Source organism: Phocoena sinus, chromosome 2 (genome assembly GCF_008692025.1).
Source record: "Phocoena sinus isolate mPhoSin1 chromosome 2, mPhoSin1.pri, whole genome shotgun sequence".
In the NCBI taxonomy this organism is placed as follows: Eukaryota; Metazoa; Chordata; class Mammalia; order Artiodactyla; family Phocoenidae; genus Phocoena; species Phocoena sinus.
In genome coordinates this window covers 175,937,309-175,953,222 of record NC_045764.1, presented here as the reverse complement: position 1 = coordinate 175,953,222, position 15,914 = coordinate 175,937,309, and the positions used below count along the sequence as shown (strand labels likewise).

The 15,914-nt window shown below is 48.8% G+C and overlaps 1 protein-coding gene across 4 annotated transcripts in view; it reads right to left on the bottom strand.

Moving 5' to 3' along the window:
• The window catches only part of TRAF3 (TNF receptor associated factor 3), a 121,619-nt gene that overhangs the window by 11,561 nt on the left and 94,144 nt on the right, over nucleotides 1-15,914 (bottom strand). For 3 of the 4 annotated variants that reach the window (XM_032621358.1, XM_032621357.1, XM_032621360.1), the window contains 4 exons: nucleotides 9,762-9,842; nucleotides 7,005-7,079; nucleotides 5,271-5,363; nucleotides 976-1,116 (listed from right to left, as the gene is read on the bottom strand). In XM_032621358.1, the coding sequence (XP_032477249.1) occupies nucleotides 976-1,116; nucleotides 5,271-5,363; nucleotides 7,005-7,079; nucleotides 9,762-9,842 (390 nt within the window). The remainder of the gene's footprint in view (nucleotides 1-975; nucleotides 1,117-5,270; nucleotides 5,364-7,004; nucleotides 7,080-9,761; nucleotides 9,843-15,914) is intronic. The other variant, XM_032621361.1, reaches the window with a different exon arrangement.

Below are 15,914 nucleotides of genomic sequence, written 5' to 3'. Positions count from 1 at the left end.
GGTGTTTTACGTGACACTGTACTTTTCTGACTTGCTTCAATACTTATGACTTGTATCTTTTCTACTACAATCTAATGGTTCATTGTGTTTTTCCTTGTCTCGGGACAACCACAGAGTTTAATACAAATGAAGTTAATTTAATAAATCCCTGTGCAGTTCAAGGCACTATAACTAATAACATTAAAATGGGAGGAAAGACGATCTCAGAGATGCCGTGACGCTGAGCTGTTAGAAATATTTTCTCTTCCAGATAATTTAGGGAAACACTGTAAGCACAAGCACTGAAAGCCCCTTTCGGCAACATGTGACTCCCCCACGGGTGCGTGTGACACACACCAGAAGTACCGTCACCAAGGCACACTGTGCGTAAGCTGATGTGAAGACAGTGTCTAGAAGGATAACCTATAACGAGCACCTAATGGAAGCCCGTGCTGGTAACAGAGACGAGGGGCCACACTGTAATCAGGCTTATTTACACGCCACCTTTTTCGGGAGCAGCAGAGGTTTATGTGTTTATTTCGGAGGTAGCTGTGGTTCACGGTGGTGAAATAAGGTGACTGTGTACGTGCATCGCGAGAAGATTCACAACAAAATAGTTCGGCTTCAGTTCACTTTAGGAAGTGAAACTTTACACATAACTACTCACGAACAATACGAAATCTTAAATAATAATAATAAAACAGCTAACTTTTAGAAACGCAGGCTTTGAGTCTTATTTCACCAACAATGAACCAAAGGCACAGAGGAGAGGTGATGGGGCTGGACCCCGGGAAAAGGCGAGAGGAGAGGTGCCTACAGCCTCCCAGGTCGGCCCACAAACCCAGGCCACCTTCCCTGAGTTTCACTTAAGCAAGAGAAACAAGTTGCCTTGTTCGACAAAGGTCAGGGCTTTTGCTCAAATATCTCCCTGAGAAAGTCTTGGAGGGAAACGCAGATATGTTCCCTTTTATCCAGACATAATCTTAAACTTCTTACCTGTAAATGAAGTATTTTGGATTCATTATTTCGAAGCATTTCCTTTTGTCTCTCAATTTCAATTTCAAAGCTGCATATCTGGTTGTGCAAACTCTGTATGCTCTTGTTTTTTTCTACGCTTTCATTCTGCAGCAAGGAAACCTGAAAAAGAAAGTCTTCAATTAAGCAAACAAAAAGTGATTTTAATATCAATTTATAACAATTATAATAATGGTAATTAAATGTTTACAATACAGGCCTTCTATCAGCTCAATGAAGGAGTTCCAGGAAAAAAAAAAAAAAAAAAAATCCCTTCACACAGGAAACGGGAGTCCTGGTAGTTTAACGGATCCTACAACTGCATTTCTCAGAATCTCTCCCAAGAATCAAATAAGAAGAGGCAAAGTGCAGCAAGGACTGAATTTCAGAATGGATGCTTTTTAAAGTTTTTGCTGAAAACTAATAAATCTTTTATCAGAGTGGCTTTCAAACTTGGACAAGGAAACATAGTAGGAAACACATCCTTACACCCCACCTCTTCTGCACAGACACTTGTGTACGTGTGCATATCCCTAAAAACGGGGATCTCAAAACCACATCTGCCCTGATCACAGTGCACCCGGATATTTTCTCTTTTACTCTATTTTACTTTTGAAAATGCTAGCTGCAACCCACTAAATTATTTCACGCCCACCAGTGGGCCATACACGCCCTTTGAAAAGCTCTCTGAACGGAACGAGGGAGCACGATGGGAACAGTCTCGCGCGCTGCAGTGAGTCCTGGGGCCAGTCTCCCAGCCTCCCCGCCCCCGCCACAGAGGCGCTGCCGACTGGGGGTGCCAGGAAGGGTCTGCTGGGGGGGGTGCCATTCCCAGCAGGGGACCCACCTTTGAGTTTTTCAAAGTTCCTTTCTGAAAAATAATTGGCTCCCAAGAGCCAATTTACACTGGTCTTACAAGCCCCAGGGTGAGGAGTTCAAGGGCGATCCTACCAGGCTTCTTTCTCACAGTGTTTCTACGAGGGGCATTTTGGTCCCTGGAAAGGTTCCCTCCGCCAACAGCTGTGTCCACGCGCAGATGCGGCCGCCACCCTGGAAGACGCGGAGCTCCGAGACGGATCGGAACAGGTCTACTCGCAGGTGCCTCTCTAACACCTCCAGCACCTGAGGACGGTCTGGCCGTGGGGGTGGCCCACGGGCGTCTCAGGACACATCTGGGTTCCTGACCGTGTCCCCTCTGAAGAACAACGAGCCTGAAGTGAGGCGTCCTTACGTTACTCAGTCTGCTCGGCAGGCAGCACCTCTGGGCGCTCAGTCTATTTTATTTATAACCAATGTATTTATGAAGGAATACAGAACTTGCAAGATATACTTCGCTCTCCTAGGATTCCACTCAGCACAAACAGACCTTCCTCCCTAAACTACGCTGTCTCACAGGCCCACGACCTCCTCCAAGCGATCAGCCTGCAGCGCCCAGCCTGGGGCACGGGTACAGGCAGCGGCATTTCCAAAGAAGAGCTGTCATGCACACAGGCCAACCCTTCTGATAAAAACCTCAGTCATGTCTCCAGAACCAATGGCGATTTTTCCTGCAGCAAACCAAGCTACCTGAGGATGACGGAAATATCTCACACTCATGGTCACACATCATGCCGCATCCAACTCTTAACTTCTTAACTTAGGGACTGCCCTTAGACTGACGTTTTATTTATTTACACATTTTAATCAAGGATCCCAGCCCCTGGGTGCCTGCAGACCCCTGCTTTCACCAGTCTACCAGGTACAGGAAAGTCCACCTGGCAGGTGTGTTTCCAAGAAGCACGGTGTGACATCCACACAGCAGATGAAAACAGGGGCCCCTCATCCTTCCTGAGACCCTCCTCACCAGGAACATCCTCCACCCCAGCCTGTTTTGGTGGGCACTCCACACTTCCCTTTGATTTAAGCTTTCCTAAAACATAAGATGGGTGTTTTTAAGCCTGGATTTTACAAAAAGTTTTTCTTTAGTTTGACTGTGAATATAATAATCAGTGTTTCTGAATCAACTCAGACGTTCTATTTTCTAGTATAGATGAACAAAATAACTCAGGAGATTCCAACTGACTAATTCTATGATGAGAAATAAATTCCCATTTTAAGAAAATACAAGTATCTCCATTCATTGTCCAGGTTTTGCTCTTGGGCCCAGTGAAGAGAAGCCAGCTTCTCATCAACACAAGCAAGGATGCGCAGGGCGGAGGCCCGGATGACCTGAGCAGTGGGCACGGAGTCAGGGAGAGGCTCACGCTCCAGCAAAACCAAGAGGACAGACGTTTCAAATGTATCAGCAGCAACTCGGCCCCCTCTCAGCCGGTGTACAGAGGGAGAAGCTCTGGGGAGGGGTGCTGGCTGTGCGGCTGTGTCCCAGAGCTTCCAGCGATGCAATGCGGATGCTTTGAGAGGGACAAGTGTGGAGGTAGCAGGGAAGGAGGACGCAAGTGACAGGATGACCCCCGCGTGCCCCACAGCGATGGCCCTGAGGACGACCGTCCTGAGAGCTGAGTGCACGGCAGCCCAGCCCCGCTCAATGGTTATGTAACTAGCACAGCTGGAATAACCAATTCACTTTACATGAAAGGAAGAAACTTTCAGATAAATGAGGAGCCGTTATCTGTGAGAGACCAAAAGCCCTGAGATCTATGCCTGTAATTAAAAAAGGCAGAAACAATGCATTCTTCAAAAAGAGGGGGAAAAAAGATTCATAGGTAAACCGTCACTGAACTCAGAGCAAATATGTGCTCCTGGGAAAGGCATAAATGATTCATGTAACAGATTTTATTTCACTGATAAACAGAAGGCTTCTCCTGCCCCACGTGTGTACACACAGCACGCAAATCCTTTCATTGGTTCTCATCTCCAGCTTAAGCATTTATATTAAAAAAACTATTTTACGTCAGATTTAATAAACATCTTTTGATTTCAAACTTTAGACTCTTTTAAGTACATTTACATTTTAAATTGCTTGGATTTAATACTCAAAACAAGGTATTCAAATCTTTACAAACCTTTAGAAAGCAAACATCAACACCCTGGCTGCACCCTAGTGTCCTCCCACTGCAAGTTCTCAACACATGTTTGTTGAATATCAAATTAATTTCTTATGTGTGTACATAAGCCACAAGCCACAGTGGGAGATCCTATAACCTCCTTCTCTATCAAGTCTTGGAGGTTTTCATCTTTTCCTCAGGTAAGAAGGCCCGGAGGGCTGAGCACCACAGGACAAACTCCCCAGGAAGGAGTGCTACCTGGGCGGGGGCCTGCTCAGGAGTCCAGACCCCACAGCTGGGGCCCCTCGAGGAGACACCCAGGAGAGCAGGTGTGTCCGGGAAGGGGCTGCGTGGTCCCCCAACACCCATGGTCAACAGTCACACTCGCGATGTGCAATTGTCCTCTCCTCGTCTCCAAGAAGACAGAGGATGGTAAAGCAGGTGACACTGGTGACCTTCCAGATCGGGGGTCGGCAGGCTTTTTGTGTAAAGAGCCAGAGAACAGTTTTTGGGGCTGTGCGGGCCGTACAGCTTCTATCTCTGCTCACTCATGCTGCCGTCCTGGTGCAAAGCAGCCACGGATAATACGAAAATGAGTGTGTGTGGCCGTGTTCCAATAAAGCTTTATTTACAAAAAGAGGGGGTGCGGGGTGGACGGGGGTTGGAAGTGACAATCCCTGTCCTAGATCAATTCTAAGAGAAGCACAATGTGTTGTTTTTCTTTTTTTTAAAAAAAACCACTTCATAGCTGCTTGGCAATTAAAAAACAAACAGCAAGGACTCCCCTGGGGGCACAGTAGTTGAGAATCCGCCTGCCTATGCAGGGAACACAGGTTCGAGCCCTGATCCGGGAGGATCCCACATGCTGTGGAGCAACTAAGCCCGTGCGCTACAACTACTGAGTCTGCGCTCTGGAGCCCGCGAGCCACAACTACTGAGCCCACGTGCCACAACTACTGAAGCCCACGCACCTAGAGCCCGTGCTCCCCAACAAGAGAAACCACCGCAATGAGAAGCCTGCTCACAGCAATGAAGACCCAATGCAGTCAAAACTAAAAATAAATAAGTAAATAAATTTATAAACAAACAAACAAAAACCCAAAGAGCAAGCTAACAAAACCACACAGCTTCATTTATAAACTCAGGATCACTTGAAGAGAATTTACTTTTTGACACTCTTGATGCTGTTTCTTTTATGCAAAATCCATTACTAACTATAAACAAGGTTTTCTTCTTTAAATAATTTGAAGAAAGTATTAAAAACCAACAAAAGCAGTAGGCGGTGCGTCGTACCTTTTTCTCTAGAGAGTTGCTCCATTCTTTGAGTAAGTTGACATGCTGCACCGCGGAGCTGGCCTCGTGGGCCTTAATCTGCTGGTTTGTCCCCTGCGAGAATAAAGAGGCAACGCGTTACCCAACCTCACTCCGCCAAAGTCAGAGAGACTCACAGCCGACCTCAATCCAGCACTACACGAGGCGGGGGTGACTTATTCGTGGACGGTTCACAGGGGATGTCCAGCCTCAGGAGGGCTCAGTGGCCCCTGATCTACTGTGTGCAGGTGAGGAGGCTGTTTCGAGAAGAACGGAGCAGCTCAAAGCCGAGACACTGCGAATTCTACAACAACTATCTCGAGGCCGTGAGCTTCACTCCTCAAGCTTCTTATCAAGGGCCTTCTTACCTACGTTTCATACTGGTAACATCAAGAAACTAAATTTTAGATATATCATTTTTGTTCCCTAAAATTTTTTTGCGTTAAAATATAAATGGAAAATGTTTAGACACCTGCAAGTCATAGCTAGAAGCTGCTATAATAATCTAGTGAATATGTAATCAAAGTAAGATTCTAAATGGTTTATTAAAGTATTAACTTACCAGTGAAATACACTGTATTACTGTTCCTAACTGTCCTATGTATACTTAGAAAGTTACATACAGAACATAAACAACCTACAGAGTACATAAGATGCAGACCATCTTAGAGTCAGCAATAAGCGTGGGAAACAGTACTTCAGATATTTAACAAAGTAGTTGGTATAAGAATATAATTTGTTTTGAAACTGGAATATTTAAAAGCCACAGAAAGCATTTTAATGATCTCCAAAACATGTACTCTGTACATAGAATAGTCATATATATATGTTGATATAAGTATTGCTATATATAAACATATATATATACATACACAGAATGAATGATATATATGTACATACGACATAACAGTGGTGAGGGCTCAGTCTCATAAGAGACTGAAGCAAAGGGAAAGCTACAGTCATTCTTACTCTCAGGCTTTTTACCTTCTAAGAAAAGACTGAGATGCCAATATCTCTGTATTGATTTCACAATAATGTATTGATAATACATAAAAATCAAATACAAAATACTTTAATTAGAGTATATACTGCCCTTTGATAGTTCTAAGGTCAAGATATACATTTAAATGAAAACTAGTTCAAATTCACTAGCCATCTCAGATGTGTTAAAAAAACAGAAACAAAAACAAAAACCCAGGAACAGCTTTCTCACGGCCCAGGTGTGGCAGTGGCAGAGACCTCCTCTCCACATGGCCCTCCGGGCCCGTGCCCGTGGCATGTACATGGAATGCACTCTGGACACACGCACGTGCGATCCTCACAACTGTGCACTGATGCACACACTGCCGAAACCACGTCCAGTTTGCCAGTGACTTACATTCAAGTAACAGCTCAAATTCCATAACTATCTACCTAGAAACCCCACCGAATGTCAGTCCTGCTTGTCCCATTCACTAACTGGTTTTGAATGTAATCGTTCTCCTAATGCATTAACTCCCCCTCAGCACAGGTGTCTACCTCAAGTCTCACGACACCCCCGGCCTGGAAAACGAGCACCCACGTCCGCTGCACGTGGCTTTCGTCACCCGTGCGGCAGGTGACTCAGTTCCGTGGCAAAACTGAAAGCCCAGAGCTTGCATGTTAAAATGTTAATAGAAAAACTTTCTCTCATGGTGGAATGTCAGTGACTGGGAAGGACAAATGTCGGATACTGACCTGAAAAACGCAGCCATAGCGCTTAAAACTACAGGTGCTGGGGGCATTGACACACTCTGACAAGTGTGCACTCAACTGCAACGGGAAAGAGACGTGAGTTGCGGCACGAACGTTTGCATGAAAATGTTCAAACATATCAAGGGCACAGATAGCATCTGGGTTGTACTATTACGAATGGTGTTTATCAGCTACAGGTGTGTATATAGCATCTGCTTCCTAGACTTATATGCAGTAAATATACAGTATCATCACGTGTATACACATATATACACCAATATACAGAAATACATTTACAATAACATTTCTTAAACTTGCAGTTTCTTTAGAACAAGTTGTTTTGCGACATGCTGTCTGCAGTGCCAGAATTTTAAAAAGAAAGGAAAAAAAACATAAACTGAAATGCACATTTAAAGACTATAAACAAAAATTGCATGAAACACAAAAAAATAGAAAGCATTCAGGATGCAACTGGGTCACACACCTAATATACAGTACACAAAAATAAATATCTTTCCAAAGCAAGCTTACACAATGCACCATTACTCTCAGTACTTCTGAAAAGACTTTCTTCCCTCTGTAATGGCCAGAAATTCAAGTAGCTTTTCAAAGACCTCTAAGGTCATTCTAACAACATGAATCTTACGATGGTTACCTCCAGTTCATGGAGGACGATTAGGAGGGGCTGGGAGAGGATAACTCCCCTTGCAAGGAAAAACCCCTGTGTTCAGCTTAAATGTCAGCAAATCATCAAATAAAAACCACCTACGGTGCCCCCTCAAGAGTAAAGGGAATTGAAACATCTACATTTTAAAGACACAGTGTTTTGTGTTAGGCTAATACAATTTAAGGATAATTTCTTTCTTTACTGAAGAAGTTCTCATCAGGAAGCTCTAGGGATGGATCTTCTTTATAGAAAGCGATCAGACCCTGAATTGGGAGAGTGGCCAGTGAGCGTGGCGCACAGCGGCCCCGGGAACGCGCTTCCCCGCGAGCCAGCGCACACGCACTCCCGGAGGCTCGCAGGATGTGTCACTCCGGTGGGTGCAGGCGGCTTCTCCACCTTCTCCTCCTGTCCTCCAGGACAAAGACATTCCTCTCCCTTCAGTCAGTATTGAGGACAAGAGTGAGCGGCTCACAGGACGGCCCTCCCGCCTGAGGGACCCACCTGACCACGGCCAAGGCCAGCCCTGCGGAAGGTCTGAGCCAGGGCGGGGTCATGGTGGCCGCAGAGGCTCTGGCCTGCAACTGGAGGAAAGCACCCCAAGGGTACATTGCAGGTGACGGGCGCAGAAACCCAAAAGGACACCGTGTGCGTAGTACCATCAGCTTGAAAATTTTAAAACATATTCTTTCAGTGCCATGAATACAATCGTGAATCTAACCAGTTAACACTCCTCATGTTAAAACCAGGGTCATGTCGAGTTTGACATCATTTTCAGTGCACTAACTGAAAGGGCTGTACTTTTTTCCAACTGGCTTTATCATCATTAATCTCAGAGCCCTACAGAATTTACCAGAGCTTGGGGATAAAAGCAAGAATCATCTGTAAACCAATAGCACCTTTCACCAGAAACCCAAGATAAATGCAGGCTTCAAGTTTTTTGTATTTTTTTTTAGGTTTAAAGATTTTTAAAAATAAAATAACTTAGAGGCAAAATGGAGGCAGCTTTTGCCCCGAATATAGACAGCCCTGAGTGAGTAAAAATTTAGGAAGGTATATAAAACCCAGGAAATTATTTCAACAATACAGACTCTTCATACATTCACTTTAACAGAGGGACTTTCCAGTTGTGGAAACAATCTACGTGCGTTTCCCTGCCGCTCCCAGAGGCACGTTCAGGGGCCCAGAGACCACCGTCGCCAGTCCAGACCCTGCCCTTGCCCAGCAGAGTCAACGTCCACGGAGGGTGCACCTCAGTGAGAGTGGCCTTCGGCCCACACGGGTCCTCTCGCTGTCATGGACGTGAGAGACTGAGCTCCCCTCCCCCATATCCAGGTGTAAAATTCCAGGCTGCTGAAAAGGCTGAGGTGAGCAGGCTCCTCAGATCAGAGAACCCAGGACCAAGGGAATCGGGCGTGGGGACTGGGGGTGGGGGGTTGGGGGTGGGGCACGCACCCACCGAGCCCATAGGAGCCCCAGACGGTGCCCAGAACACCGACCAGAGGGGGTCCAGGTCAGGATCAGATGCGAAAACATTAAGAATCCTTGGAATTGTTCCTTCTGGATATATCCTGATCAAAATGAGGTTACTGCAAAATCGACCTGCCTTAAAGCAAGTGTGCCCGAGGGTAGCGTGATGTGCACAGCCTCTGGGGGAGGCTGCCCAGGTGCCTTCCCAGCGGCCCCTGAAGTGTGGGCACCACCCCTGCACCCACTTGCCCCCCGGCACAGGTCCTGTACAGCATGTGTGGCCTAAGTGGTTCAGGAGTATTTCTAAGTTAACCGATTTCCTTGAGATAATCTTAGAGTGATTCCTAGTTTACAGATTTAAACCTAAAAAGTGTCACCTTTGCTCGCATTGTAGATATTCCCATTTTCTCAATTCTTAATATTTTGCTCTGACTTTACCACTTTGTAGCTTTTAATTGTTTGTTTCTGAAATATCTGACTTCCAAAAACAGCATGAGGGTTTTCATTGTTTTTGTACCGGAAGTATCACTATCACAACCTGTGAAAACTGCTGACCTCAGCTTTAAGGGAGGAGCGGGGTCCTGAAGGATCCCCAGCTCCTGCACAGGCCCGGCCACGCCCCTTACCTCGCTCCTCAGAAGGGTCTGGACACTGCACTTATGAGGGCAGGACACCACCACGCAGGGACACTCGGTGTCTTCGTGTTTCTGAAGGAGAAAGAGAGAGTGTTGCCAACTCTGAAACACAGTCCACCTTCCCTCAGATCCCACCAGCCTTCCCAGCGTCCCCACAATGACCCAAGGGAAGCCCTCTGCTCATGGTCATGTCCTTGAGTCACAAGACTCACATCACACTTGGATGGGTCGCTATGTTACACAAGTTTGAGTGCCGAAAAGAATGCATCTCACAAGAGCTACTCAGATATGACTGGTCGGGGCCACTCATGGGAGCACAGCCCACCGGAGGGGCATCCTCACGGCAGCTTCCCTCTAGCTGTGTCCCCTCTGCTGATGCTTCCCTGACACCTGCGCCCAGGTAGGCTGGGCCTTGGCCTCCCTCACACAGCAGGTGGATGGCAGGGCCCAGCCTCTGCTGGTTGGAGAGAAGGACAGTTCTCCTCTGGCTTCTCAGTTTGGGGTCTGGAAATGATGCTTCTCAAGGCCTGAAAACAATGTGATCTACTGGGTATTTAAATTACTGTCCTGATAGCTGATCTTCCTTTAGTGCGTGGTAAACGTGGATACATTTTGGTGTAGCCCTTCTCTGGATGGCACAGATTTCAACACAGAGCCTGGATGACGGTGACTGTTCAACTCGGTGCCCCAGGCACCTGCTGGGCACCTGTCCGGTACACCTGTCCACAAGTGAAGCGCAGGCAAGAGCTCCCACGAGGAGAGCAAACCCAAGGCTCTGGAGAGCACCTCCAGACACATGACAAAGGGCCGCTGGAGGGAGACCGACACAGGCAGAGCCAGACCTGCCACGTAACACAACCGTGGGAGGCCAGGCTCCCGGAGGTGGCACCCCTCGGCAAGAAGAGAATCTGGCGGGTTTTCCTCTGAGGCCCTGGGACACTCCCAGTTCTCCTGGCTGGGCCTCCAGTTAGGCCGCTGTTGAGGTGTGTCTGGGGCAGCGCTGGCTGCCAGGCCGTCTGACCTGGCAGGCATGCAGGTCAAGGACACGGCGCCCGAGAGGACACTCCTCTCCTCCGGGGAGGCCTGGAGCCAGGTGCAACACCATCTGAAGTCCCTCGTCTGGACCAGCGCCCTGCGGGCTGTGCAGCGCGGAGAGGACACCTGGACGCGGCCGCTCTGCTCTGGGGCCTGGTCCCCAGAGGCCTGCAGGGCCCACGGTGGGTGAGCCCACGGCTGTCCCGAACTCAGCAAAAATCACCTGACTGGGCTGAGCCTGACCAGCACCTCCCAAGTGGGGACCCCCGACGGATGCCTGGCCGCGCTAAGAATCCCTGAGTTCCCAGGTGCCATCACGCCTTTCAGGGGGAAACCTCGGCCAAACAGCTTCTCTCTGCCTCACCTGTAAGAGGGGGCATGACCAGCCCTCCCTCAGAGGGCATCTGTGAGGACAGAATCCGTCACCGGCCCGGAGAACTAACGTGGCCGACACTCCATGGACGCCACGCCTCCCTCCTGAGCCTGCCCTCGACCCCGCCTTCATTCACCAGGCCAGGCCTGCCCTGGGTGTCAGGGGTGGCCTGACCAGGACAAACAGATAATCACCACTGCGGTAGGGGGGCCGGGTGTGAGCAGCGGGGGGTGGTGGCCTGGGACGGCGCTCTGAGGAAGAACCAGGGGTGGGGGCAGTGTACCGGGGAGGGCAGAGCAGGGGGTAGCAGGAGGTGAGGCTGGGGGCCCGCAGGCCATTCCCATCAATAGCTTTGTGTATCTTCGCAGATCTGTGCAAGGACGTCCAAATGACGAATGTCTAGAAATGGGCTTCTTTACCCTTCTTTCAAAGGGTAGAGCATTTAAAATGGGATTTGGGGGCTTCCCTGGTGGCGCAGTGGTTGAGAGTCCGCCTGCCGATGCAGGGGACACGGGTTTGTGCCCCGGTCTGGGAAGATCCCACAGGCCGCGGAGCGGCTGGGCCCGTGAGCCATGGCCGCTGAGCCTGCGCGTCCGGAGCCTGTGCTCCGCAACGGGAGAGGCCACAACAGTGAGAGGCCCGCGTACCACAAAAAAACAAAAACAAAAAAAAAGGGATTTGGAGGGCTATTGCCAGCCTACCTTCCAATCAGCCTACACAAGCCCACCCTCACTGCAGTGAGAACGCACGGCCCCAATCGAATTCTATCAAACTTTCCCATCTCTGACAGTGACAGGTGAAAAACAATGAGTATGACTTGCAATTCTTTAATGATGTGTAGTTATTAGTATGTTTTTTATGTTAACCATTTATATTTCCCGTGAATTACCTTTCATAGCTTTTGTCCCTGCAGTGGGTTGAACAGTGACCCCTGAAGTTCATGTCCCCCCCCCCCCCGGAACCTCAGAACATGACCCCATTTAGGAAAGAGGGTCTCTGCAGATGTAACGAGTTAAGAGGCCACCCTGGATTAGGCTGGGCCCTGAACCTAGTGACACTGTCCATGTAAGAGGAGAAGACGTACAGCAGGAAGACTGCCATGGGGACATGCAGGCAGAGGTCGGAACGGTGCAGCCGCAAGTCTGGGAGCCCAAGGACCGCAGCTCCCAGGAGGTGGGGAGGTGAGGGAGGGGTCTTCTCTAGAGCCTCTAGAGGGGCACGGCCCTGAGGCAACCCTGGATCCAGACTTCTGCCTCTAGGACTGTGAGGGAACAAATTTCTGTTGTTTTAGGCCACCAACTTGGTGGTACTCTGTTATGACAGCCAAAGAAAGATAATACACCCATTTTCCAAAAAAAAAAAAACCTGTTAATCTGTCGATATGTAAGAACTCTTCGCATATTAATGAAATTTGTCCTGCCTGTCAAAGCGAATGTGACTTTGATACACACAGAGAACGGGTATCACGCGTGTGTGGGCCATAAAGCGTAAGTGCGTAGTGAGCACCCACCAGGGACAAGGATGTAACCAGCGCCCATCCCCTGCAGGCTCCTCTTCTGCCTCGCCCCCGCCTTCTCCGACTAAAACCACAAGGCTGAATCTGCGCTTTTACTTCCTTTGCTTAAAAAAAGGTTTCATTACACATGTATGTGTAACAGGTGAGATACTGTTTCGTCTTGACTGCTTTTGAGTTTTGTGAACACGGAATCCCGCCTTTCGACCCTTCTGCGACCTGGCTCAACCCCACGCTCCTCGGGCGGGCGAATCCACGAGTCGCATAAGTGGACTCGTGGATTCCACTGTCACTGCTGTCATACAACCTTCCCTGCTGGGCACACTGTCCATGGGGTCCGCTACAAGTGATGGGTCTGTTCTCCAGCAGAGGGACGTTTGGATCGTTCCCAGATCTCTCTGCTCCTCTGGTTATGCTCGACATACTCTCTGCAGTGCCTGTGCGACAGTTTCTCTTAAACATCTAGGAGAGGGACTGCTAGTTGGGAACATGAGTTTTCAACCTAATAAAATACTGCCACGTGTCTGCCAAAGTGGCTGTACCTGTACGTTACAGTACACAGTTGACCCTTGAACCTGGGTATGAACTGCGTGAGCCGACGTACAGGCGGATTTTCTTCCCTAGGTGTGCACTGCGGCACTACCCGACCCACGGTCGGCTGACGCTGTGGACGCGGGACCTCGGCTAGGAGGGCTGACTGTAACGTTATACTCGTGTTCGAGACTGCTCGGAGAGTCTGCGCCCAGCCCCTGTGTCATCCAAGGGCCAAATGTATACACGTTCCCATAAAACGAGATCTTTACAATTCTTGACTGTTCACAAATTAACAGAACTGTTTAAAGAGAATGATATTCGATCATTTCTGGGCTAAATGGAAAAGAAGAGATTTTTTTCTGACACTTTAAATTCTGCTATTAGATTAAAAAAAACAACTTGAAAATAGCTACCGGTTCCATGGTTTAAAGATAGAAAAGAAATGCTCACATGAACTGCAACGGTCCAGAGAGTCAGTGCGTTTTTTGATTTTTTTGATGGGAACCATTTTTAAAGTCTGTGTTGAATTTTTTTTTTTAATTTATTTATTTTTGGCTGCATTGGGTCTTCATTGCTGCATGTGGGCTTTCTCTAGTTGCGGTGAGCAGGGGCTACACTTCATTGCGGTGCAAGGGCTTCTCACTGCGGTGGCTTCTCTTGTTGTGAAGCACGGGCTCTTGGTGCACGGGCTTCAGTAGTTGTGGCTCTCGGGCTCTAGAGCTCAGGCTCAGTAGTTGTGGCGCACGGGCTTAGTTGCTCCGTGGCATGTGGGATCTGCCCGGACCAGGGCTTGACCCCGTGTCCCCTGCATTAGCAGGTGGATTCTTAACCACTGTGCCACCAGGGAAGCCCTCTGTGTTGAATTTTGCCACAGCATTGCCTCTGTCCTCTGCTCTGGCCCCTTGGCCGCGAGGCCTGCGGGATCCTAGCTCCCCAACCAGGGACTGAACCGCACCTCCTGAGCTGGAAAGGCAAAGTCCCTGGAGTCTCGGCGCTTTATCAACCTATATTTTATCAACACTTGATATATCTGTCACACCACAAAACGCAGGACAGGGAGGAAAGTCAGGATGAACTGGGGCTTCAGGCCTAAGTTAAGCAACGGCTCTTTTTAAAAATAACCTTAAGGCCTGAGAGGATGAGACTGTGAGGGTTGAAAGAACAAGACTTGGGAGCCAGATCCCACCACTGCTAACAGGGCGGGGGCCCGGGGGGAGTCTTGGCCGCTTCCAGGTGGGTGAGCAAGGGCGGATGGGTGTGGCCGCCTGCCAGCGCCGAGGGCCCCAGGAGCCGGCGGCTGGCGCACAAGCAGCGAGCCCACGCAGGGCGCCTCTCACAGTTATCACAGGTGGACAGAAAGTAACATCTGCCCCAAGACACGCTGCAGCGTCAACACTGATAAAACAGTTTTAAAAGTTTTCATCACAAAAGCACAGTAGGATTTAATTTAATTTAATTTGCACAACTCAGGTCCCAAACTGGCAATTACCACTTTGTGCCTCTGCACCTGCTGTGTCTCTCTCTCCTGTTTGCAGTCAACAGATTGAAGACCCAGATCAGAGCAAACGCCACCTCCTCTCCAAAGCCCTCCTGGACCCTATCAGGCCACGTTTAACTGTCTCTTCCCATACCACCATGCACGTAATTGTATATCTGACTGTCTCCCCTACCAGACCGTGAAAGGAAGGGGAGAGACTGCAATCTACTTTTGTGTGTCCTGAGCAACTAGCTCAGGGTCTGGCGCCCAAGAGCAGTCAACAAACGTCTCATGACTCCTCATGACTCCATGTGTGATGCCGTTATTCCAAAACCAACCTCTTTAAGCCTCGGCTGGAGCCCAGAGCTGGTTACTCATAGGCTGTTTAACTGACATGCTTACAATTCTTTCTCAGATGAAAATTAATTCCTGGATTCTATCCTGCAAATAAAGGTAATTGGTTTTGGGCAAGAAGCAAAGTGTAACTTCGATAGCAACATAGTAACATGTGTAATGTCAGGAGTATTGCTCGTTGGGTGCACCGTCTCATTCACTTGAATTTAATTACTGAAGAAATGAGAAACACTACTGCTAGTTTTCAAAGGGGAGGGCACAGCTGTTAAAGGTTACTAGTAACTGGAAACGACGAGAGAATCATACAGGGAACAGATTTCACGACGGAAGAATCCCAGACAAAGGAAAATTATACAAGGTAAGGTAAAATGGAGACTGTAGAATACATCTCATTTCATACAGAATAACAAAGAAAACTGTTCCTAAATTTTGGTCAAAGTACTCCCGAATATCCACCAGGAATTCGACTGTGGCCCTCACGCCTGGCTGCTCTGCCACGGTCCCCTCCCATCTGGTGACCCACCAGTCGCCATCCTGCCTCGGCCGGCAGCCAATTCCCAGCCCCTCCAAGCCCAGCCTCTCAGGAGCACCCGCGCCACACACCCTGCAGCTCCGCCTGCCTCTGGGATGTCACTCTCCTGACCCTTCCACGCCGGCCACGCCTTTGCCGGGCGACCTCCCCCTCTCAGTATGCTGTAAGCGTCATGTGCCCCAGGCCTCTGTCCTCCGACTCTGGCCCTTCTCTCTACTCGCTCCAGTCCCAGGGCTGCAAGTACCACCTATTTACACATACCTATGGCCCAGACCACTCCCTATCCCCCCGAAAGCCTCCTCTCTTCCCCTGAGCCACACTTCGGT